General features: G+C 41.0%; 1 protein-coding gene and 1 non-coding gene across 8 annotated transcripts in view; one reads left to right on the forward strand and one right to left on the reverse strand.

The window, feature by feature from the left end:
* The first annotated feature begins 245 nt into the window (after nt 1-245).
* The window catches only part of TTC21B (tetratricopeptide repeat domain 21B), a 44246-nt gene continuing 17966 nt past the window's right edge, over nt 246-26525 (forward strand). For 6 of the 7 annotated variants that reach the window (XR_004255632.1, XM_032219811.1, XM_032219838.1 and 3 more), the window contains exons 1-16: nt 246-327; nt 2730-2859; nt 4350-4460; nt 6418-6584; nt 8038-8160; nt 10258-10415; nt 11783-11867; nt 13043-13141; nt 16076-16268; nt 16806-16903; nt 17709-17909; nt 19777-19906; nt 20526-20683; nt 22143-22361; nt 24807-25045; nt 25605-25677. Coding sequence is in view for 6 of the 7 variants with exons in the window: in XM_032219811.1 (XP_032075702.1) it covers nt 307-327; nt 2730-2859; nt 4350-4460; nt 6418-6584; nt 8038-8160; nt 10258-10415; nt 11783-11867; nt 13043-13141; nt 16076-16268; nt 16806-16903; nt 17709-17909; nt 19777-19906; nt 20526-20683; nt 22143-22361; nt 24807-25045; nt 25605-25677 (2205 nt within the window). In the remaining variant the exon portion in view is untranslated. Of the gene's footprint in view, nt 328-1330; nt 1685-2729; nt 2860-4349; nt 4461-6417; nt 6585-8037; nt 8161-10257; nt 10416-11782; nt 11868-13042; nt 13142-16075; nt 16269-16805; nt 16904-17708; nt 17910-19776; nt 19907-20525; nt 20684-22142; nt 22362-24806; nt 25046-25604; nt 25678-26525 lie in introns of those variants that run through there. The other variant, XM_032219846.1, reaches the window with a different exon arrangement.
* Nucleotides 10990-11096, reverse strand: LOC116523784. The gene has a single exon (XR_004257142.1). It is a non-coding gene; the product is annotated as a U6 spliceosomal RNA (small nuclear RNA).

Raw genomic sequence — 26525 nt, forward strand, 5'->3', positions numbered from 1 at the left:
GGGGGGCTTTTCACGGCTCCGAGGCAGCCGATCTCAGGTGCAGGTGCAGGGACAGGGCCAACCCACTCAACCTCCCTAGAGGGAAGCTCGGTCTCGCCTCCTTTGGCCGCGGGCTGCAAAAACCGTGGGAGTCACCGAATTCTAATCCGCTGAAAGGCACTGCGGCGTTTCCAGGGGAGGGGAGGAGCTTGCCATTCAAAGGCAAAGCGTGGCTGCGGGCTTTAAGCCCCACCTTTCCCTGACGTTTGGGGGCCATCCTGTTGCACTGGCAACGGGTGTTGTTACCGCTTGGATTCTTCAGCGGCCATGGAGTCTTCCTTCCTGCAGGTTGGTTGGAAACTCTACTCCTCCCTCCTTTCCTTCTTTCCTCCCTCCCTCCTCTCCCCTTCCTTCCCTCTTTTTCCTCCCTCCCTCTTCCCTCCCTCCCTCCGCCCTTCCTTCTCTCCTTTCCTTCCTTCCATCTTTTTTCTCCCCCCTTCCTCTCTCCTCTCCCTTTCTTGCCTTCCCTCTTTCTCTTTCTTTCTTCCTCCCTCCCTCTTTCCTCCCTCCTTCCTTCTCTCCCTTTCCTTCCTTCCTTCTATCCCCTTCTTTCCCTCTTTCTTTTTTTCTTTCTTTCTTTTTCTTTCTTTCTTCCTCCCTCTCTCCTATCTCCTCTCCCCTTCTTTCCTTCTTTCCCCCCCCTCTCTCTTTCTTTCTTTCTCCCTCCCTCCCTCCTTCCTTCCACCGCGCAGCGACCCCCCACTTCCTCGCCGCCGTGCATCGCCCAGCGTCTTCCTTCCCCCTTCCTTCCCCTTTGCAATGGCAGCCCCGTTTTCCGACGCTGCTTCTTCCTTCCCGGCCTTGATGTTCCTCCTTCCGAGGGAAGGACATCAAGCTCCGGGAGAACAACGCCGGCAGTAGCTGGCCGAGGAAGGCCAGGCTCCCCTTCTTCGCAAGGGTTCTACAAAGCCCTGGCGGTTTTGTGTGGAGTAGCAGATCCCTGCTTCCCGCAAGGTTTGGCCTCGGCACCCGCACCGGGCGGCAAAAAAGAATAGCTTTGCTCTTTTTCTCCAGGGCCTTTGAAATTACCCCCCCCCTCCGCCCTCTTTCACTTGTCTGCCTTAAAACCCAGAGCCGACACGTTTTCCTCCTGAGGATGGTTATGATTTTTTGTAGGAAGCCGAGTGTATGTGTGAGCCAGTCCTCTCAGCACACGAACACAGGCATCATTAAACGCTAGCTAGAGCAGGGCTCTCGAAGTTTGGCAACTTTACGACTTGTGGACTTCAACTCCCAGAATTCCTCAGCCAGCTGGCTGAGGAATTCTGGGAGTTGAAGTCCACAAGTCGTAAAGTTGCCAAGCTTCGAGACCCCTGCGTTAAGAACACCCGCTCCTTCCCCCTCGGTTACCTTGGAACTACGACTCCCAGAATTCCTGGCTAAAACCCTGAAAGTTGTCATGCCAGTTGTGTGCGCATCCGAAGATCACATCAGTGAGGCAAATCTGCTGGGCTCCAAAGAAGCAGCAGTTGCAATTTGAGGGAGAAGGGGTGTAAATTTGCAAGCATCTGAGCCTGAAACAACAACAACCCACATTGCTTATGCTTGTGTCTGAGCTGTTTTTTTGAAAGCTGATGCTGACTGACTTCAGTCGCTTCATGTGTTTTGCTGTGGGAAAAGGCATCTCTCCGAGAGCAGTCCTAAGGTGAAGAATTGTTCAAATGCTTTGCTTTTGCAAAGAATGCATGTGCAAAACAAACGGCCATGAAGTTTATGTTATATGTGCAAAGCATAAAAGGTCAGCATTTGTAATGCAGATAAGGTCAAGTGCCAGAGAAACAAATGGCCATCGGTCAAGACTGGCTTCCCCCGTACACCATCCTTTTGTAAACTGTCCTTCAAACTTAAAGCTGAGATCACAACTCCCAACTCCCAGGATGGCTGGAGAGACGCAGGTTCAAAGCCCTACTCAAGTTTGGTGGTGACTTTTGGGCTAGTCACTTTTTTCTCAGCCTTTGGAAAATACCGGATACACTAAATCCTTGATGATGAACCTATGGCAGTTGTGCCACAGCTGGTATGCGGAACCCTCTCTGTGGGCTTGCAAACTGCCGCCCAGCTCAGCTCCACCGCCTATGTGTGTGTGCCTCCCACTTGCCAGCTGATTTGTGGGTCTCTGCCACGCCCTTCCCCCTCGACCCATTTTTAGTCCCAGGAGGCTGCAAGGAGGCTTGCTAGGCCCATAACGGGGTGAGAAGGGGGAGTCTCACGCATGCATGGGGAGTCATGTGCATGCGTGGGGGTCATGCACATGTGTGGAGGTCATGGCAGGCAGATGGGGGGACACGGGGGTCGTGCACGCATGCGCAGGAGTGTGGGGCATATAGCATTATGGGTGTGGGGATGCGAGGATACATTTTGGCACGCAAGGAGAAAAAGGTTAGCCCTCACTGCACTAAATCAACAAGCCACTCATAGAAATTTTACAGGAATCATTAAATACTTGAATACTACAGGAGGCCAAAAGACTAGACACCCTGTGGGGAAAGTCTTTCTTTGCTTGAGGATTCTGCAGTTGTACCATCTTGAGGAGGTGCATCAGCTTGGGGAAAACTTACCAAAAAGCTATGCAAAAGAGATTGTTGTCAGATTTTGGAAGTGACTCTCCTAAATCCTTTCTCTCTGTTTTATGAGTGTGATTGATTCCCCTGCTTGCTTGTGGAAATCCAAGTCTTTTCCTTTCCTTTCAGGCTTTAATTAATTATTACTGTCAGGAAGGCTATTTTCGCCATGTTCAGACTATTGCCAATGAAGGCTTGAAGACATTTGGCAATGACCCACTGTTTCTTTTCTACCAATCTTATGGCATTTTGATGGAAGGTAATTCTTTACTTTATATACTTTCATACTTGCAGTTGTTATTTATTCATCTGATAATGAGTACTTGCTAAGAAGTAAATTTCATTGTATTTCATGGGCCTTCCTTTCAGGGAGGGGCAAATATAATTGCAATCATAAACCATCTTGTTTAAAAGTTTCTATAAGTAAATCTTTTGGTTCTTCAGTCAAATATGCATGCCACTATTTCTGCATAGTAAATAGTTTAGGGGACTGGGTCCTGGATGCTGCAGAACCTCAGCCCTTGGTAATGCTGGATGGCTAAAGGTAGCGCTAGCAGATTTGGACAGAAAAATTTGGGAACACTAATGATGTCAGAAAAGAATCACAGAAAAATCCAGCTAGCTATAATCTTTTGTGTATGTTTAGTTTTTGCAGCTCAAATCTGGTAGCCTACTTGGAATTTAACATGTGATCCAACTCAGCAGTTTCTGTTGCAAAGGAAAAGAATTATTGATTTGTTACCCTTATAATTTGTTTGTTCAAATAAACTCTTTTAGATTCATTTGGGCAATGCATGATTTTTTTAATCAACCAAGAGGCTTATCTTAGGTGTTTGAAAGGTTGAATGTGAGGGTTTTGTTTTAATCCCCAAACCCAGTATTTGGTCCAATTAATTAATTTGTGTGTGTGTGTGTGTGTGGTTTGTGTGTGTGTAAAAATAGCATAGTGTTTCATAAATTTATGAATGGATGCCAGTTGCAAATGTAGTATTACATAATGTTAATGCAATTCAAGAAATCATCAGAAGTTATTTATAGGATGAAAAAAATAGGTAATCAGATTTTTTTTCCTGCAATCTCTTTATCACAGAATTGTCGTATACTGTATATGGAAAGCACTGCACATTTTTCTGTGACATGTGAGGAATACAGATAATCCTCTTTTAACAGCCACAGTTGGGACTGAAATTTTGGTCATAGGTTGTTGTCATTAAATGGGTCACTGTGTGACTTGACTTAATTTCTTGACTTTTATTTCATAATGTGAGTCACCACAGTCATGAAATAAATAATATGGCCATTAAATCAATCCATTCTCCTGAATGAGTGCTTTAGAAATTATTACGTCACAAATATGAGCCAGTTGCCAAGTACCAAAAATGTGATTGCGTGTCTGCAGGTTCTGTATGTGACAGTTGTAACTTTAAGGATGGGTTGTAAGTAACTCTTTTTGAGCTTGCCATAACTTTGAACAGTCATTAAGCATCTAGTCATTAAGCGAGGACTACCTTTATTGTCTTTTTGTATCTCCTGGTTTTTGCGTTTTCGATGTTAAGTGATCATTTTTGTAAATACATAAATTGTTTACATAACCAATAATGAAAGCTTTAGAAGTACTTTGCACACACATGATAACATGTTCATGCATGTTCATTACAGCATTACATCGAAGAAGGCATAGTGGGGAAGCCAAAGTGCTGCTACACAAATGAATGCAACTAACCCCCTGACTGATTTTGGTTCTCCTAGGGCACGTCCAAGAAGCTCTTCTCAGTCTTGAATCCATTAAAAGCAAACCAGAAGTATCCCTGTGCACAATGATGGCAATGATCTATGCTCATAAAAAAAGATCAAATCCAGGTAGTGTCTCACTTATTTGTCCTCAGAAAATTTTTATACTTGCACATGGTGAATTGCAATAATGCTATTTCTCCTTTTTAATATGAAGGTACATGTGGGACTCTGCTACAAAAGAGATGTTCACACCTCACCATCCCAATGGGATTGTTGCAACCACCAACCATCTGTTCTTCTAACAAGGCTCTCCTTCCCCGACCTCTCTCCCATGCCATTATTATTTTATCTTTTTCAGCAATCATAAAGTTCCTCGAATGCTGATTAGTTGCATTGCTACTTTCTCCATTCTTTTATAGCAATAGCAATAGCCCTTAGACTTATATATCACTTCACAGGGCTTTATAGCCCTTGCTAAGCGGTTTACAGAGTCAGCATATTGCCCCCAGCAATCTGGGTCCTCATTTTACCCACCTCAGAAGGATGGAAGGCTGAGTCAACTTTGAGCCTGGTGAGATTCGATTTGCAAAATTGCAGGCAGCCAGCAGAAATTGCCTGCAGTACTGCATTCTAACCACTGCGCCACTGTGGCTCTTAATGATGTCTTGTAAACATTATTTTCCTTAACATTATTTCAAATCCAATCCATAGCAAATGTCTTTACAACATTGCATCTAGCAACTTGGTTTATCTGGCAACTGACTTTCCAGATGCCTTTGCAAACTTGAAGAAAAAATGATTGTTTCTTTAATGAAGTCCCAATTTGCACAGTATATGAGCAAGGCTTATATTTCAAGCATGAGTTTATATGAAATCAGCTTTCTATAATTGGCTAACTAGAAATTAGCTGTCTGTAAAATTATCAATTATTAGTAGGAGCAAGGTTTCAAATCCTCCTGGAAGATGACTTCATTTTAGTTGGTCTTAACATGGATGTTTTGGGTAGTGATGAATAGTCCATCTCATAATTTCCAATTTATAAACTACTGGTTGGCCAGTTTTATGGTGTATTTAATTAAATTAGCTACCTGATTTGGATTCAGATGATGCCCTTTATGTTTTATCACTCATAATTTCCAGGAAATAAGTATTATATCCATTGATTCAAATCATGGAAGTTGTAGATGTCTGCAGTACACTAGATAGGTAAAGGCTCAAATTTAATTTTGGCCACACTTCTCCAAATCCCCTTGTGGACAGTGGCAGGTCAAAAGTTTGCAGAGACCCTGTTCCCTCCCAGTCCTCTGAATTACTAAATACAGTGTGACGGCCAAACCTGGAAGTATAAGCTTGATTAATAGATCTAATATCATAGTCAACATGAAATTGTGTCTTTACACCTTTATCGGACGTCTGTATTCAGTACTGGATGACGCCATTCAAGAATATGGCAAATGGAAAAGGTATAGAGAAGAACAAGAAAGATGGAGTGTGTTCTGGAGACTATGATTCTTGGGGGGAAATGTGAAAATAAAAATGAAAACCCATCTGCAAAAATGGCTAAAATACGTTTCTCAGCCATTCAACAACAGAACAGATTATGTTGAAAAAATGGTGGGCTTTTCAGAGAGTAGATGTTTGTCGGTTAGGGCTCTTAGGATTCCAGACTGGGGGATTTCCTGCGTTGGCTGAGCCAGGCATGAAATCCTCCTACTTTTACTATCGGTTCAGAACCGGGAGCGCACGCGCACGCATGTGCTTGCTTCGCTTGCATGTGGCGCTTCTGTGCATGTGCAGAGTGTTCATGATAATGTCTGGACTGGTGGACGGAGCCTCCCACCACTGCCACTACCAGTTCACCTGAACCAGGGCGAACTGGCAGAATGCCTCCTCTGGGCTGGGCTAGATATCATTTGCTGTTCTTCTGCTCTATGACTCTACAATACATTTACTTTGTTGTTTTTAATAGGGTTTGGTTGTTGTTATGTAATATCTTGCAATACGCCTTTAATCTGCCAAAATCATCGTTCAATGATGGTCCTTCAAACTACATGATTATTACTTTCTCCTCCCTTGTTTTTAGATCGGGAAGTTATCATGGATCTTGATGCCAAGTTGAAGGAGCATCGTAAGACAGCCGGACAGGAGGCTTTATATTTTGCAGGACTGTTCTTGTGGCATATCGGCCGCTACGAGAAAGCCCGCGAATACATCGACAGAATGATCAAGATCTCAAATGGCAGTAAAGAGGTAACCCATGCCTTATAGTTGAGTGTTGTACTTGCTATAAACAAGGTTTGATCACTCCCAGGTTTGCCTCGTGATGCTCTCAATCATCTTTCATATCAGAGCGGATATCACTAGCTTCCTTAACAATTGAGAAGTATAAAACATTACAAGAAAACTGATAATATTGATACTGTTACAAAATAGCCTGATAGTTTCCTTTTAGTTTAATGTTTAGACCTGCTTCCTTAAGTGGAATGTACTATTGGTCAATGATACACAATACGTTCACATTCTGCTACTACTTATTTCTTACTTAGCTTATAAGTGCTGTTCCCTGCAGATATAGTAGCATATATATGGGGAGTAACTAGTGTCAGTTTTGTCTTCTATTCACACAACTTGGAACACCCTATGTATTTGCTGATTTTCCCAAGTTGCTTTGTTGCTTTCCATTTTTTAGGAGCCTCAAAACACTCAGTAGTAAATCTTGGATCACTTGGGGGTTATAAAGGGTTATTTTTAAAAAAGCCATTCAGCCATTTTAAATGGAAGAATCCTGAAATCCTAGATGCTTTCTTTCCCAACTAATTTTCTTTATTAACCTGTTATGCTAATATTCCATATGCTTTTGAAAAGATGCCAGGCTTCATCAGGACTATGACTTGGACAGCAAGGGTGAAATTCAAGGATTTAGCTGTTTGATAAGCTATTTTATTACAGATACTAGGAAGGCCATAATTAGAATAGAAAATTTGCCAGTGCTGTCCATAAAACTTCAAGCCTTATATTTATTTATATCCATCTTGAGGTTCAAACCTTACATCTCTTCTTCCTGCCTGAGTGTCTGGATGGGCTAAGGGTGGATTGCTTCTTAGTGGAAGGAGCGGTTAATATCTATGGATTGTCAATGTAATATCTCTGTGATCTCCTGATTTTGGTCCTTCTAGCTTTCACAGTAGCTTTTAGAGCAGTTCATCAGTGCTCCAGAGTTGTCTTTCTGCCTATCTGAAGCAGGCCTCTTAATGGGGATGGATAAATAGGAAACATCATAACACTTTAAGTACTATATCCATCCCATCCCTTGAGCCATGGTGGTGCAGTAGTTAGAATGCAGAATTGCAGGCAAACTCACTGCCTACAGCCAGGAGTTCGATCCCAACTAGCTCAAGGTTGACTCAGCCTTTCATCCTTCCGAGGTTGGTAAAATGAAGACCCAGATTGTTGGGGAAAATATGCTGATTCTGTAAACTACTTAGCGATGGCGGTTGAAGCACTGTGAAGTGGTATATAAGTTTAAATGTTGTTGCTATAGCAGCACCTACGTATATGAACACCACGGAACATATATCAGTCTTTTGCATTGCATAAATTACTGTATTTATGTTAAGTAGAATTGAATTGATTTTTTTTTAAAAATTATCCAGTAACAGCAGTATAGTGTTGCATCATTTAATGTTTTGCTTTGTTCTTTCAGGGGTGGATTCTAAAAGGATGGCTTGATGTGACTAGTGGGAAAGAAGCAAGCATCAAAAAAGCCGGAAAATATTTTGATGAAGGGCTCCAAAATGGGAATGATATTTTTGGCCTGATGGGTAAAGTAAGTGTATAAAAAGCTTTTAAATGCATCTAATTAGTAACAAACATTGCAGCTGATGCAGACTGATCTTGCCCAGATTAATGCAGGATGAAGGAGCAGTTCAAAGGAACCTTCTTTTGCATTCAGAATGCTATTTATTCTCTCTCCTTTTAATTTCTCATTTTGTGTGATTTGAATGAGGGTTCTAAGAATCTGATTGAAGTCAATATTCTTTGATTCACGGGATCAAGTCTTTTAGCCATCATATCATCAATTATTTGTATTTGCTCTGACATGTGCTTTTCTTTTATGAAAAACAAAAAGATGCACTAGAAATCATTTCTACACTTAAGAATGGAAGCAATTGAAGAGCAATGTATATAAAATCTGGGAATCAAATAGACGCTATAAAGGGTTTTATCATTTGCAACTGTAGAAAAGAAATAGTTCTTTTTGTTTCGTCTTAAAAAGAAGCTTCGTAGATCTTCTTTTTAATATTATGTTTGCCCAAATGTATTCTGTTTTAAAAATCATACTACAAATTGCCCTTTGAATCAGTAGGTTTATAATCACTTTGCTGCATTTTTTTAAAAATTCCACAGAAACTTGCATGTTGCATATATTTACTGCTTTGAATGGTTTTGCTTTCCAAGTTATTATAATCCTGGTTATAAACTCATTGGTTCAGGCACTGTATACTAAGCATTGAATGACCAGCAATGGGCTAGATTCACACAACAAGCTAAAGAGAGACCAAAAAACCATGTTGTACGTAATAGCATATTGTAGGAATATTGCTATTTTGTCACAAAGCTTTATTTTATACAACAGTATTAAAATCAGTGGTGGGATTCAAATTTTTTTACTACTGGTTCTGTGGGCGTGACTTGGTGGGTGTGGTGTGGCTTGGTGGGAATGGTCTAGTGGGCATGGCAGGGGAAGGATATTGTAAAATCCCCATTCCCTCCCAATCAGCTGGGACTCGAGAGGCAGAGAATAGATGGGGGCAGGGCCAGTCAGAGGTGGTATTTTCCAGTTCTCCGAAATACTCAAAATTTCCTCTACCGGTTCTCTAGAACTGGACAGAACCTACTGAATACCACCTCTGATTAAAACTGATGACCTTCAGCAGAAGATATCCTATAAGTTCATACAAATAGTCCTTGACTTGTGTGACCATAATGGAGCCTGTCTATCATGGTCATAAGTTGAGATAATTCTAAGAAAGGTCACCCATCTGACAGGCATGACTTCATGAACTTTTCGATGGCAGTTGTTGAGCAAACACTGTGGTTCTCTCTCCACCCCCCCCCCCATCTTGTTTGTGTTGAAGGCACTGTTTAAGGCACTTCTGGGTTGAAAGAATTAGCTAGTGACATCACCATTGCCCAAGGAACTCCAACTCCTTTCATGTCACCATCAAGGAGCTGGAGCAAGTGACATGAGCTCACCTCACTACACAGTACCATTTGGGTTTCAAACATGGACTTGCTAACTCCAACCCAGTGTCCTCACCATGTGAGCGATCACGCTCTGTGGTCATTAAGCAAACCAATGGTTCACCATGGGTCAGTTTTGCTGAAAACCAGAAGTAAATACTGGTTTTCAGCAAAACTTTCATAAAATGCAAACACATGGCCATGGGATGTGGCAAAGAGCTGTAAATGCAGTTGCTGGGTGCCTGACATGCAGTCACATGACAATCAGAGGAGTGGCCCATTATAACTTTGGAACCAGGTAAAAAATACTGCCAGGGAGATTTGACATAACTTCAAATAGTCACTAAGCAGCCAGTTGTAAATCAAAGACCAACACAGGTCTTTAAGAAGATGTTGGATACCCATTTGTCTGAAACGGTATAGGGTTTCCTGCCTAGGCAGGGGGTTGGACTAGAAGACCTCCAAGGTCCCTTCCAACTCTGCTATTGTATTGTATTATAAAGACTACCTAATATGCCTTCCAAAATCTTTATATTGGGGAAAACGGGTCTACATAAGCAGTCACAACAGACTGCTTTTCCACCAGTCTCAGAAAAACTTTTTTTAAATTGGAAAGCCCTTTAAAAAAAAAAAAAAAGCAAGACAAAAGTGACCAGGTGATCATTTCATTGTTCATTAGGCCCAATATTTTGAAGCGCGCCAGAATTATTCAGGAGCTTTGGAAACTGTGAATCAAATAATTGCGAATTTTCCACACTTCCTTCCGGCATTTGTAAAAAAGATGAAGCTACATCTGGCTTTGCAGGATTGGGAGCAGTCAGTTGAGACAGCCCAGAGGTGAGTCAACTTAATTATTCTTGTCTAGATCCATTAAAAATGCTGTATCATCTCAACTGCAGTGCTTTTGCAGAAGGCAAAATGATCAAAGATGATTTCTCCCCTGGTGACTTAATCATCTTGTAAAGTCATCCAACCTTGTAATGCCAAAATGACGGTAAGGGAGATAAATTTTATGTCTCATTAACAATGGGCTGAGTGATGCTGTGACAGCAGCCTAAGATACTAGTGGGAAAAGTCTAAACAAAAAAAGAATACAGTTTTTCACTTATTTATTTCCCAATCTTGATCTAGCTAGTCAGTAGCTATGAAACTCTGGGAAACTCATTTTTTCAGTCATTGCTTCAGTATTATCAGGTTGTACATGATTGATGGTGGGTAACCAAATATGTGAAGGCTGATAACATTTTCTATCCTGGCTGAAGCATCTTCTGTGCACATGGACGCACACGCACAAACACTCTGTGGAGGTAAATGGCACCTACATCAGCTGTTCCCACTGGTTTTTTTTTGTTGGTTTGAAATTTTATATAACGAGGGTAGAGAATGATATGAGAACTAAACAAGAATGGGCAATTTACTGCTCTAGTAATGTAGTTTTGTGTGCCCAACCTTGTGCAGGGACCATGCAAATCTTTTTTGTATTGTTCCAATTTTAATAAATGTGCTGCCAAAGTGAACAGGGTAGCCTTCTTTCCATTTCCCTTAAGTTGTCTTGAAAGTTGGAGATGAAGGGGACATAAAGATGCCAGGCAACGCAATACATTTTCAAGAGGGTGTCCTAAGCACATAAAACTCCCAATTAATCTGACATTTGTCCATAGAACCAATTAATTGTCATTAGTGTCCCAGAGACTAACTCCCCTAAAGTTTACCCTAAATTAGAAGCAGGAAAGTCCTCCAAATAGAGCTCAGCTATTAGCCTGTCAACCCTGAAGTGAACCAGACTGAAGCAATCTTGGAGGCTTGTGTGTGTGTGTGGGGGGGGGGGATAGTTAGATGAGGTTATGCAGCAAAAACAATAAAGTTTTCCTGTGGGAACCAAGGACATTCTCACAGGTGGCTGACCCAAGGAGGAGTGAAGTAACCAAGCAGCCGAGCAGCAATTGGATTGGACAGCATGACCAGTGACTTGGGGGAAAGGGAAAACGTTTACTTTTTAATTAGGTGGAAGTCGGCTTTCACCAGTTGTTCCAATACGATGTATCCAATAAATTGTTTTTGCCTATCTATGGGTGCATTATTTGAAAGCTGACATAGCCATTCTGTTTGTAGCTTCTGTGTCTTGTAGTTCAGCAGTTTTCCTTGAAGACAGCTAAAAATATAGTGTGTATTTTAGGTTTGTGTGTTTTAAAATTTTCCTTTAGGTTGTTGCAGAAAGATGCTCTCAACCTAGATGCCTTAAAAATGGAGGCTGTTCACTATTTGTGCAGGGAAGGAAACATACCTGAGGTGAGTCTTCAGTATTTAATTCCACATTGTTGCATGCATTTTATATAGAGACATAGGAAACAATGACTCAGGATTTTCCTCCATGTAAAATAATGTATCTTTTAATTGCTGGTGATGATAATGATGACAATGGTTTTAATAATGTAATCATATATATATAGAACTAAGTTCCATTGAATTTAACCCCCAAGGTCAACAGTGGGAACATTTCAGGTGTAAAATGTCTTTTGAGAATTCCTGACACAGGAAACACCTGACACAGGTGTTTTAGAATTACATGCAGTAAAAGAATGCATCTAATTTAAACAATGAGTATCATATTATCAAACAGCCATTACTAGAACAAGAGATCACCTTTCCAATGCATACTGCCCTAAATCTCATTTGGTGATAGGCCAGGATGGAGCAGATCCAGGCTTCACACAAGAAGCTACAAGAAGAATTTGAGCTGTCAATAAGTTGTGTTTTGCTAGTGGGAAGTAGCAATTGGACACAAAGCAAATACTACCCCCCCCCCACCACCTATTGTATTTTTGTCAATAGGCTCCTTAGTCTATGATTGATACCATAACAAACAATTTCCAAAGTCTGCTCTAGATTGGTCCAAAGATACATTGATTTTACACGTTGCAAAAAGTATTTAATGAAGGCTATAAATGAAACTGTTGAGTGTTGCAGTAGCCTAGAGGTGGGGCTCTCGCCTCACAATCAAGAGGCTGTGAGTTCGATCCTACATAGAGGCATATATTTTTCTCTCTCTGGGCACAATGAGAATATATCTGCTGTGAACTCCGCATTGGTGACAGGAAGGGCATCTGGTCAGTAAACACTCAGCTCCAGTCATTTGCCCCGACTCCACCCCTATGCAAGGGGTCATTAAAAGACAAGAGAGAAAATCAGTGAAACTGTTGGATGGATTTGCACCCCTATGTCAACTACCGTGGTTTAAAAACCAGATGTGTTGGATTGTAACCTTCTGAGAAGCAAAGTCAATGGGGAAGCCAGATTCGCTTAACATCCAGGATACTCACTTATCAACTGCAGTGATTCACTTAACAATTGTAGTAAGAAAAGTCATAAGATGGGACAAAACTTGCTTAACAAATGCTTCACTTAACAACAGACATTTTGGGCTCAATTGTGGTCCTAAGTTGAGGATATTTTGTTTTTCTTAGGCTTCCTCCAGGCTGAAAGATCTGATTAGTGCTTTAGATCAATTGGAACCACATAATCCTCCGCTTTTCTGTAAGATAGCCTTGGTTTTTAGCAGAACGGTAAGTAGAAAATATTTTTTTAAAATTGCTAGTAATGATTGATTCAATGATTCCTTTATTTAAGCAGGCAAGCTTTCTATGTACATAATGCCAACTTTGTCTTTCATAGGAAGCACTAATTTATGTCCTGGTCATGCCTTTTGAGGATAAAGCAAAGACTAATCATTATTGTAGGTACAGGTAGTCCTTGACTTACATTCATTCATTTAATAACCATTGCAAACAACCAGTTGTAGGTCGAGGACTATTAAGAGTTAAAGCCCAGGTATGCTTCAGGAAGTGCTAAATTACTGCAATTGGAAATAGATTTTTTGGCATGGAAATTGAAGGGATAGCTTTATCATTCGTTTGGTATTTCTATCATTATTGCAACCCTGAAGTACAGGGAACACTTTTCTGCCTCTCATGGCTTCCTACAGTCACTTCCTTCCAGGGGTGGGATTCAGCCGGTTCGGATCAATTCAGGCGGATCGCTAGCTCGGACGATCAGCTGAGAACGAAACAGTTCGCTCTGACGATCAGGTTGGCCCTCCCGTTTTACTTACCTATATCCTCTCAGCTGATTAGTGTGGCAGAGCAGATTGCCATGCTTCACCTGTGTTACTCCCCAAGAAGTAATGTGGAAGGTAAGTTCTGGTAAAATTGTGCACGCGCATGATCACTGAACCAGTTGTTAAACTGGCAGGATTCCACCACTGCTTCCGTCCCTCTCTTTATTTGTGTTGGGTCGCTCTCTGTGGCAAGAGACTCGCTTATGACGGATTATGAGCAAAAGGTGAGAAGTGCAGGGGTATTAAAAAATGGAGGCTTGAGAACATTTTCCCAAAGCGGACAGCAATCAAAGATGGAGATGGTTGGGGCAGAGCAATTCATGAGCTTCCTGGATGCCTTTGCTGGCTTTGATTCTGGATTTTAGTTGCTCAGTATTGGTAGCAGAACTTGAATAATGCAAGGGATATTTTCCAGATAACTTTATGCATTAGGCAGTCTTACTCTGTCAAGGAGTACATTTTCTTAGGAATAATTTGCTGGGGGCTGCTTGATAGCAAAGGGCATGGCCTAAATAAGCAGGCCAAAAAACATTTTTTCTTTCTTTTTTTAAAAAGAGTTTTATTATTTTTCAATTACAAAAATAAACATTCCATCTTTCCTTATGCAGTGTGTCGTCTGGGTACAAACATCTCTGTGCAACATTGTTCCTCTTTTGCCACATCTTTCACATTCATATTAACATTATTTCCCTAAATTTAGTATTATAATATATTGAGCATTGAGTATTATAATATAGTGAGCATTTTTCTTCTTAATATCTTCTAGTAATAATATCATATCAACATTAAACATCATTATTCTCATCGTACACATACTAACAGTTTTCATCTTCTTTATATCTCTAAGTGTATCGTCTACTTATTTTTTAGCTTTCTTCATTTCCAAACTCCTTTTTCCCCCTTCAACCATTGGTAAAATACTTCCCAAATCATATAATACTCAGTTTGCTTTTCTCCTTAATTGCTAATGTTAATCTGTTCATTTCTGCGCATTCTAACATTTTTCTTATCACCACTTCATCAACAGGAATCTCTACACTTTTCCAATGTTGTGCATTTTCTCTTTCTGAAATGTTACCCTCAGAATTCTGTATTTTTCTGAATATAAGACATACTGGAGTATAAGACACACCAAGATTTTGAAGAGGCAATTTTTTAAAAAAAGTTTTTGCACTCTGCAGACCACCCCAAAATGGCCCATTTTTTGTCAAAAAAAGGGCATGAATAGTCTTTAGGAGGCTTTAATTTAATTTAATTTATTAGATTTATAAGCTGCCCAATCCCGGAGGACTCCGAGCGGCTTACACAGAACAAGAAAAGAAAAAACAAAAAATAAAAATAAAAAATTTAAAAATTATCCAACACACATACGTTCAAATTGGGGCTGGACCCTACATACTAAGGTCAACAGCCCCAGGCCTGCCAGAATAGCCAGGTTTTAACAGCTTTTCTGAAGGCCATGAGGGTGGGTGAGGTCCGGACCTCTGGGGGCAGCTGATTCCACAGGGTCGGAGCAGCCACAGAGAAGGCCCTCCTCCGAGGCTCCGCCAGCCGACACTGTTCAGCTGACGGCGTCCTAAGGAGGCCCACCCTGTGGGATTTTATCAGCCGTTGGGAGGTATGTGGCAGTAGGCGGTCTCACAAATACGCTGGTCCTGAGCCATATAGGGCTTTAAAGGTAATGACCAACACCTTGAATTGCGTTCAGAGACCAATTGGCAGCCAGTGCAGCTCGTGGAGGATAGGTATAATATGGGTGTATCTCGGTACACCCAATATCACTTGCGCGGCTGCATTCTGGACTAGCTGTAGTCTCTGAACGCTTTTCAGGGGTAGCCCCATGTAGAGCACATTGTAATAATCCAGCCTTGAGGTGACAAGGGCGTGAGTGACTGTTTGAAGTGCACCCCGATCCAAGTAGGACCGCAATTGATGCACCAGGTGAACCAGGCTTGTAGAGTGTTCCAGGGGGGGAGCAAAAACAAACAAAAAACGGCCCATTTTTCGTTCATTTTTGCCCTGCTCAGCCTCCAGGAGCACTCTGGAAGCCTCCTAAAGGCTATGCACGGCCATTTTGGTGAAGGGGGTGGGGTTTCGGGCGGCCAAAAATGCTGTATTCAGTGTATAAGATGCACCCAGATTTTCACCCTTTTTTTTTTAGGGAAAAAGGTGCATCTTATACTCCAAAAATATGATAGTTAAAGGATTTAGTAAAATTGTGGACAGCTCTCTTGCAGAGAGCTTCTTTGATCGGGCCATAAATGTATGCGATGATGGCTGCAATTAAATTATTTGAAGTAAAGGTGGTCATTTTTAATTAACATTGTGATTATGTTCTCAATGGATTTCTTTTGGGCGGGGGGTGTATTTGTTTTAACTCTAGTGTGGCCGCAATCCACTCATCCTGCAGCTGACTCAGAAGTTGGTGGACAGAGCTTTCAGCTTAGCTCCTCATAATGCAGACATTGCTACAGAGCTGGGCTATCAGATGCTTTTTCAAGGAAAAATAAAGGAAGCTATGAAATGCTACAAAACGGCTATGGCTCTTGATGAGACAAGTGTTCCTGCACTAACAGGTTTGAATAATTGATAGAGGGGAGAGAGGGAGGGACGGGGAGAGAGGGAGAGCAGGAGGGGGAGGGAGCAGGAAGAAGTGAGAGGACGGAAGGGGAGAGGGAGACAGAGGAAGCAAAGGGGAAGAGGAGGGAGGGGGAATAGAGAGGAGGAAGGGGGAGAGAGAGAGGAAGGAAACGAGGGAGGGGGAAAGAGAGAGGAGAGAGAGAGAGAGAGAGAATATGAAGCTGATCTTTCCCAGTTTGATTTTGAGTGACTATTATATTTTCATAGCTTCAGGCTACCTTTGACTGAATTTTTCTACAGCAGATTCAGATTTAGAGCTTTGCCAAGAACAACCATTTCTCTCCCAGAGGCCAATGTGGTTGGCAATAGAGGTGATGCCCTTTTCATTGCTGACTTCAGACCCAGGTCCTGCCAGCCTGCAGTTCTTGATAGAATAGGTTCATTGGATGCCTTCGTGTAATCTATGAAATCTGACCTGTGCCCTGAAGACATTTCGTAGAATAAAGCTGAAGAGAAACATCCTTGCATTACAGGAATTATCCGAAGCCAGTTAATGGAAGGGAAGTTAGAAGATGTAGAGCAGCAGTTGGAGTTCCTGAAAGAAGTTCAGCAGTCTATTGGAATATCAGCAGTAAGTGGAGAGTAATGTTTTCCAAATACGATTTGATATTAATCCATGTTCTTAATGCAGATAATAGGCCCTCTGTGCTGTAGTTCTGTCTCTATGTTCCCTACAATGCCCAGCTCTTGGATTTCATGACAGGGGATCATGGGATCAAAATTTGGGTGCTTGGCAATTGGCAAATATTTATTATGGTTGCAGCCTGGTTGCAGTTGGTTTCCGACAAGCTAAATCAATGGGAGAAGCCAGATTCACTTAACGACTGTATGATTCATTTAACAACTGCAGTGATTCACTTAACCATTTTTTTTCTTTTTAAAAAGAAATAATCTCTTGCTTCCGGGTGGTGTCAGGGTAACTAAATGGAGCTGAGCGTTTACTGGCTGGATGCCCTTCCTGAGTTCGCAGCAGATATTTTCTCTTTGTGCCCTAATACAGAAACATTTCTTGCTGCCCAGGACTGAACTCTCAATCTCCTAAGTGCGAAGTGAGCGCCTGCACTTCTAGGCCACCATGCCACTTCACTTAACCAAGGCAATAGAGCTTGTAAAAGTGGACACAACTAACTTAACAACTGCTTTGCTTAGCAACAAAAATTCTAGTCTCAATTGGGATCATAAGTCAAAGACTACCTGCATATAGATAGAATGGAAGTTTTTCTGTTTAATTTAAGCTAAGATAGATATGGAGGAATGTACTACAAAGGGGTTGGATCCCCTAACGGGGATTTTTAGCTACAACAGTCAGTATCAGTGCCCAACACCTGATGGAATAGAAAATATTTTTATGTATTTCTTAAAAAAATGTTTTGTAGGAGCTGTCTTATCTACGTGCAGTCTTGGCTATGAAGAAAAATAAAAGACAAGAAGAAGTTATTACTTTGTTGAATGATGTACTCGATGCCCATTTTTCTTCTCTCCAAGGTTTACCTCTTGGTATAGAATATTTTGAAAAATTAAACCCAGATTTTTTGATAGAAATTATTAAGGAGTATCTTAATTTTTGCCCAAGTAAGGTAAGATACTAAAATTCTTTTTTTTTTCAAATAATCCACACACACACACACACACACACACACACACACACACACACACACATATATAATGTTGTTTTCCTCACTCCTTCTTTTAAAAAGTTCCATAATGATGGAAAGAACAATTATTAAAATGTTTGGCTTGTTGTGTGTAGAAAGCAAACACAGATTTATAGTGGAATAGCCTGCGAATGGGCAAAAAGGTAGTTAATACTTTTAATATATTATCACGAAAATAACAAGATACAAGCTCAGTTGTGAGAATACTTTTACATTTTTAACTACTAAAACCATTTCTCCCCTTTTCATTAAAAATATAAATGAGGAAATTGTTATGACCCAAATTAGTTATAACGTGCAATGGATATCAGATTTATTCTGTTTGGGACCAAAGCAAGAAGTAAGATAGGTCCCCCATTTTCTGTTTTGTGAAACTCCTTCTGATATCTCCTTCCTCTATACGTCTATAGAGATTCTCGGTCATCCAGGTCATGGTTGTCCCAAAGGTGCTTTTTTCGGGAGGCAACTGGACTTCCTTGCTTTTTCTTTTGAAGACGTTTCGCTTCTCATCCAAGAAGTTTCTTCAGCTCTGGCAGGATAGTCGGGAGTGGAAGGATTTATACTTCTTGCAGACAGCTGGTCATTTGCATCCTTTTAGAGGGTTGTTGAAGCACTTGGAGGTTTATCTGTGTCCTCAGGGTCACTTGAGTGGTGCTCCTGGTTCCTGTAATCTGTAGTTTTTGGATGAGAAGTGAAAGGTCTTCAATAGAAAAAAACAAGAAAGTCTAGTTGCCTCCTGAAAAAAACACCTTTGGGACCTGGATGACTGAGAATCTCTACAGACTTTTAGCTATACAATTTGGGATGAACACCCTTTGAATGGTGTGGGAGTAGGAATGGACTTCCAGAGGAAAAAATTGCAGACTACAGGAACCAGGAGCACCACTCAAGTGACCTGAAGCACAGCTAAACCTCCAAATGCTTCAATGACCCTCTAAAGGGATGCAAATGACCAGCTGCCTGCAAAGAATATAAATCCTTCCATTCCCCACCATCCAGTCAGAACTGAAGAAGCTTCTTGGATGAGAAGCGAAATGTCTTCAAAAGAAAGAAGTCCAGTTGCCTCCTAAAAAAAGACACCTTTGGGACCTTTCCTCTATAGTTCTTACCCAAGGTTTAGATTAATCTTTTGCAAAATTACTGCCTAGTAATTCTGGGAGCTATAATCCCAACATATTTAGAGGTGAAGGAAAACTAGTGTAGCTTAAATGATGCCAATTAAACAAGGTAAGAAAAAAAGCAGCAATTTTGCAAGAAACCTAATCCTGACCTAATTCCTGAAGATTTATTTACTAAATAAGATTTACTGGAAGATTCTACCTTCGGAGTGCTTCCTTTGGAGGTAAGCAGGATGACGAAGCTGATCTGTCTATGTTGTCTTAGTACCCAACATGCAGTTGGAAGTCAACAGATGGATTCAGAAATGCCAATTAATAAAGAATAATATTTGTAGCTTGGTTGAAATAAGGGTCGTTGTTTCTCTCCGAGATTGGTTGTTCTCTTGCAGATGTTTCATTTCCCAAACTAAGTAACATGATGGGCACTGATGATGTTATCTAGTTTGGGTAATGAAATGTCTGCAAGAAAACATCTAAGCACAGAGAGCAGCAAGGACCCTCAGTAATGCCAAGGTTACTGAGGCATTGAGAGATCCAGAGAACAAGACTGGGCAAAATGCACATTGGATTTTACTTCTCACTCAAATGAATGTGTTCATCATGTTGAACTCCCTCTGTTGTATAGTTGGAGTACAATAATGTTTAATCATGAAATACCTTTTAACTTTTAGCCTGCAGGTGCAGGGCAGCCTCCTTCACCACTTCTGAGGCCTTGTGCATCCGTCCTTGAAACGGTGATGAAAACAGTCCCTGGTCTTTTACAAGCCGCCTATTTGGTTGCAAAAGTGAAATATTTATCAGGTAATCATTTCTTTAAGGGCCCATTTTTGTTCTTTCAAATTATACACTCAGTTTCGGAAAGCAGCTTCAGAGAACTTAGGTAAAGTGCAGGCTACATTGCCCCACAGACAAATTTTCTGAGGAATATAATGCTAAACTTCAGTATAAATTCAGAGAAATGTTCATTTTAGGTTGGAAATAGATTAAAAATGGCTTTAGCCTTGCTGTAGACCTGAGTATTTAATCACCCAGAGAAGAAACAAGTTAAGGAAAGGATGAAGAATATGATTTCTGAGATTCTCTCCATCCCTGATACCAGCAATGGCTATAGGAGTGGTTGGCATTTTCTTGTGCAACAAAATAATGTTTGCATTTGCGTGTGTATTGCATGCATTATATTCTCATAGTGCATACATGTTTGCTCTGATAGTGTGTGTGTGAATCTCTAATTAGACCATCCAGACTAAAATAAGTTGAATCATTCCTTTATTGGCTAGTACAGGATGAGGGGGACAAAGAAACACACTGTATACAGTTGGGGGGGGGGGATTATTTACAGATACTTCCCTAAAACAACTTTTGAAGATGGAGGAGTTTTGTTTTTCCTACCTCCTGTCTTTCATTTGTTCAATCTGCTCAGGCAACTATGAAGCCTCTGAGAGGCTCTTACAACACTGTCTGGAGCAGAGTCCTTCCTATGCAGAGGCTCATCTCCTCATGGCTCAAGTCCATCTGCTGCAGAACAACTTCCAACTCTGTGCTCAGTCCCTGGAGCTCTGTCTAAGTTACAACTTTCAGGCAAGTCGGATGAGTCTGTGCTGAAACTCTACTTCCATTGCATACTTGACTGTCGTCTAAACTGCCTCTCTGAATTTTTTAATATCGGTGTTTATTATTTGAGAGCGCTGAGGTGATTGCAGTTTGTCAAAGAATTGTTAGTTAGCCTTTTTAATGCCCTTAAGTGGTTGGTTCCTTGTCTTGCCTACAGGGTTGGTAGTGTTGTGGCCCACCAGCAGCCAGTGGAGCTGGCAGCAGATTCGGACAGTGAGGATGTTGGGGAGGAACATGGGCCAGTCCTGGAATCTGGGGAAAGCTCTGATGAGGGGCCATCTGCCTTCGGAGTCAGACATCAGTGAGGCAGATGAATAGCTGGAGACTGTACCCAGTGTGCGCATACGCAGAGTTACCAGACAAAGGGAACAGCTAAGGAACAAGGGCTGACTTGGGAGTAAGGCCACAGGTGGGCAATAAATGGTCCCTCCCATAGGGAATAAAAGAGGAGTGAAAGGGGAGTGGAGTTTGCAGGAGACAATTAGTTCACTTAATTGGTTCATGACTTTCAGAGGCTCCTTGCCAGGTTTTGCAGATACCGGCTTGGAAGCTCTCCAAGCCAGATAAGGTCTGTGACTCTAAATTCACCCTTGAAAGACTTTGCTGGATGTGAACGAGAGGAATGCACAGTAACTTAATAAAAAGAGTTTTCTGTCAGGACAAGGAGTCTGCTTCGTGGTTTGGGGAAGCCTAGGTCAGAACAGGTAGACTGTATCTTCTAAGATCGAATTCAGTTCCCTTTTTCTTGCTGATTTACAACTATCCAATAGTGTCAAATAGGCGAACAGCTGCCCATTAAATATTACTTCAGATCAGAGTTTGACAAAACTTTATTCAAGAGAAACTAGCCCAGATTGTAGGTATAGCAAAGCACCAGGTACACACAGAGGACCTCATACTATAGATCTAACAAATTTGAATCAGAAAACTTCAGGCGATTTTAATTTTTGATAAATACAGGCCTGCAATGTTTATTACAGGAGGATCATCAGAAATTTATAGCAGAATTGTATTGATCATTGCCTTACAGAGGATTGGAATGTAATTCCTAAATATTTGAAGGCCATTGTTTCTTCTTTAGATTTTTATTTTCCAGCAGTGGGTATAACAATTGGCCTATCGTTTAGAAATCATTCTGATTTTTATTTTACAGTAATTAATAGTATGTTTTTCCTTTTCAATGTACTCTGTACTCTTGATTTTCAAAGTAATCAAACATTCCAACAACCTTTGTATAATTTGAAGGCAGAACTCCTGGGAATCTTTTATAAAGCTTAGCAATTATGTGACACTATAATTGCTCAAAGAATATTCTTAAATATTTGCATCATATATAGTTGGTTTTCAATGTTGTTTTTAAAAAAATTTCATAGAAGATAGTCAAGAATGCAGATACCAATTATTTGTTCAAATCACTTTTCATCAGATTAGGGATCATCCTGTGTACCACTTAGTAAAAGCTCAAGCCCAGATAAAGATGGGTGAGATAGCAGAAGCCATCAAAACCTTGCAGATGGCAATGAATTTGCCAGGGATGAGAACCAGTACACCGTCCTCTAAATCGAAAACAATTGAAATTGATGCGTCCGATCGTCTGTCTCTCTACCTGGAACTGGTAGAGGCTCATCGTTTGAATGGTGAACAGGTATTTGTTTTTATTTATTTGTGTATCAAAGGATATGGCAATATTATGAATTGTCATGCAGCGTATGGATGACCTTGGGGCAGGGGTGTGTTCCGGCAGGCACTACTGCCTGTTTGCTCATGTGCGTGCTTCACGTGTGCGCTTAATGTGTGCTGTGCGTACATGTGCAGTGCAATTAAAATTGTTCTGTGCATGTGCAGAGCTGAAAAACAAGTTGGTAGCGGCAACAGCGCTGCCCGGGGAACCAGTTCAGAGGCATGCCAGGCCTGAGTCACTGCCGGTTCCAGCGACCCAGGCCGCCAAACCACTACCAGTTTGGCCGAAACGGCAAGAACCCACCACTGCCTTGGGGGATGAGAGACCCACCTTAATTGATCAGATAGTTAAAATGCTGGCAGGAAGTTGTACCTTCAGATTTGCCAGATCCTGTTATTGTAACCTTACAATAAAGTAGGTTTAGCTCATCTACCCTGTTTTCCCAAAAATACGACCTACCCTAAAAGTAAGTCCTAGCTTGATTTTTACACGTGTGCCCAATATAAGCCTTACTTCCAAAATAAGCCCCAGTTAAGATCCTGCCCACTCCAGGGTACATGAGTAAAAATTAAGCTAGGGTGGGGATAGGGGGATACTGCCGTACTACTTACCTTTGGATAGTTGTAGCCAGGCCTCACACACCCCAATACCTGCTTCGCCGACCCATTTCTTCTGCAGCCAGCAAGGCTGGCAAGGCTTTCCTGATGGCCTCTGGATTAATCCGGAGCTCTGTTATTGACTGCAGAGGCCTTCAGGAAAGCCTTGCCAGCTGCAGAAGAAGAAATTCCTGAAGGCCTCTTACAGTGAAAAGGAGGCGGGGGGTGCAAGTGAGGTTAGTCAGTGGATGACATCCCCCGAAAATAAGACCTGGTGCCTTTTTTGTGGCAAAAATATAAGACAGGGTCTTATTTTCAGGGAAACACAGTAATATGTTTCCTATCTGATTTATCCAAGGGAGCTGACACGTAAATGTAACATTTGAGCATGGTTTTATGAACTAAAGGGAGATGTTATTACATTTACAATTTAAAATTATTTGAAGTATTTGCAATTACCCTGATAGCAGTGACCAAGAGGATTGCACATCAGTGGTGAAATTCATTTTTTTTACTACCAGTTCTTTGGCCATGGCAGGGGAAGAATACTGTAAATCTCCAATTTCAAAGATGTCAATTTCATACAGTATGAGTTTGGGGTTTGACGCGATGGCAAAAAGGTTAACCATTACTGCTCTATGAATTAGAGGACTAGTCTTTTCTACTTCTGAAAGTTCCATGATTTCTAATTTAGAATCTGTTGAACAAATTGTACAGGGAGGCAACTCAAGTGGGGAAGATCACCTGCTCCAAAGCATCTCCCTATAGTTTGTGGAGGTTGACTGGGAAAGTAATAAGAGGAGTGGGAGAAGATAATGTGTTTCTCCTATCACAATCTTAGTAGGGCTATTGGTAAATAAGCTTATCAGGCTTACTCCTAGGTTTGTTGCAACATAAAGCTTTGAGGAATAGATCCGGCCGATGCTACATATGAATGTTTTTCTATTTTTTATAATAATTTATTAATTTTACAAATATAGTCAAAGAAAAGGCAAAAGAAAAATAAAAAGAAGAAGAAACAAAAAAAAAGAAAGATTTTCTAGCATTATAAAATTTGTTAGAAGGAGTGGTGCGGTGGCCTAGAAGTGGACCTCTCGCTCACAATCAGGAGGCTGTGAGTTCAATGCTAGATAGAGGCAGATATTTCTCCCTCTGGGCACAATGAGAATATATCTGCTGAAACAATCTCCACATTGACAACAGGAAGGGCATCCAGCCAGTGAACACTCAGCTCCATTTAGATGCTCAAGACTCCATCTCGCAAGGGATTATGGGGTCTTTAAAAGAGGATGATGATGAAAAAAGGTCATTATAAAATTCAAAATAACAGTTATTTAAATCTGCAAATCTTAAAACATTTAACGATGTAAATCAGTAGTAAAGCAAATCATCGCTGTAAGCCATCCAGAGTCACTTAAGAGCATTGTAGAAATTAAATAAATAAGTCAATATCAAAATTAGATTACTGTACAGTAATTAATAACTATGATCAATATGACTCAAATTAATAAGTGTATACATTGAGATAAATTACCTTTTGACTAATTTGGTGTGTGAACCAATTATGATCCTTAAAAATGTTCCCACAGTATCCTGTACAAGATTGAGACAAACTTTTATAAGATGCCCAAAATCACATGTGTGAGATGAAGGAAGGAATCAATTGAAAGAAGGAATGAAGGAATGAACTAACTAATTAATTAGCTAGCAACTAACTAAATTAGCAGACAAACTGAAATAATTTAATCTGAGGGCTGAAGTTTTGCATGAACGTGATGGCTGGTATTTTGACAAAATGTTTGTTTGTTTGTAGCATGAAGCTATTAAAATCCTCCAAGATGCTATCAATGAATTTTCTGGTACGTCTGAAGAACTGAGGGTCATGATTACTAATGCAGACTTAGTTCTTATGCAAGGAGATGTTGAAGCAGCTTTAACTATGTTCAGAAACATAACACCAGAGCAGGCTTATTTTGTTCAAGCGAAAGAAAAGATGGCACAGATCTATCTGAAATACAGGAGAGACAAGAAGCTCTATGCAAGCTGTTATAGGTAAGACCTTATATTGCCCACACCCTTCTCCCCCTCCCCCCAAAAAGAAATTGCATTATCAATTTATATCCAAGAAACCACTTTAATGGTATGGTTTGTGAAAAGAGACCAGCTTCATGCATGAATCTAAAACTTGGTTTGAATTGTTTAATTCAATTAAGAATGGTTAACATAATTAGTCAAAACTGGAGATGAACATTTCCAATCTGCTCTTTATCTTCCCCGGCTGAATTATGTTTTAGGGTCCTTTTCATCCCATTTCAATGTGTTCCATTGAATTACTGTAATCTCAGAAAAATACTTGCCCACAGATTCACGCATGTTAATTACAGCTGAGGTCTCTAGGAGATCAACTGATTCCAGTTTTCTTTCTGTAGAAGGCAAGTATTCTTTATTCCTACTAAATTGAAGTTTCCAAGGAAGAAGCAAATATTTACCGGTTAACTATTAAAGACCAACCCCTGAGATTTTTGATTGTAGAAAATTTATTTTATTGAACTTCCAGTAAGTTTCTGTTTCTGGCAGTTTTTGCCGTAATGCTTCATATTGTTCTTTGTAGAGACCTGGTAGAAAAAATGCCAAGTTCCCACACCTTTCTTCTCCTTGGTGATGCATACATGAATATCCAGGAGGTAAGCTTTTCCAGTGTTAGGCTAAGAGTGCTAGAATGAAGCTAGATATTCAGATAATTTAGAAAAAGGAGAGGATAATGTTGTAATCTGAAAGTGAAGAGATTATTTACTCTGTCACAAAACCACTGCACTAAATAGCTGCATGAAAGTGAAGAGATTCTTGTTCTCCCTGTTGGCATGGACACATGAGTTGATCTTAGTTCCCTCAACTATTCCCACTCAGACCCTGCTCCCAAGCAAAGCCACTCCCTTTGGGAGGTAGAATGAAGAATACAGGTGATGCATATATGCCTTCCGAACCCTGTGGAGGCCCAGTACTGAGGGCATCTCTTTGGAGACAGCTGCTTTAAGCCCCAGATTGGATGTTTGATAATTTTTGGGAAAAATGTAAGATCAAAATCTAATATGTAAGAAAGCAAAACAACCCCAGAAAGGTAAAAAGATGCTACTTGTTTTGCAAGTGACACAAGTATAGAGTTCATAACAGCTAGCAAGGAAAGTGGCTTAGATGGGCTTCTGTGTCTCTTCATATCCAGATTCTGCGCACGCACTAAAAAGGCGTATGCTCTAAAGCAGGGGTGTCAAACTCAATTTCATTGAGTGCTGTGATTGACTGCGGGGGGTGGGGGTGGCTGACTAGGTGGGAGTGGCTGACTGGGGGCATGGCCAGCTTGACCCCCCCCCTCACTGGGCATGGCCAACTGGATGGGTGTAGCCAGCTTGATTCCATTCCCCAAATTGCTGGCATGTTTCCTCTTCACACTGGGTAGACCGGGCTGAAGCCACACTGGCACGATGTTTGTGAAGAGTAAACATCAGGCCAGCGTGGCTTTGGTGCAGTCTACCCA

The sequence above is a fragment of the Thamnophis elegans genome, chromosome 1 (genome assembly GCF_009769535.1).
Source record: "Thamnophis elegans isolate rThaEle1 chromosome 1, rThaEle1.pri, whole genome shotgun sequence".
Taxonomy (NCBI): Eukaryota; Metazoa; Chordata; class Lepidosauria; order Squamata; family Colubridae; genus Thamnophis; species Thamnophis elegans.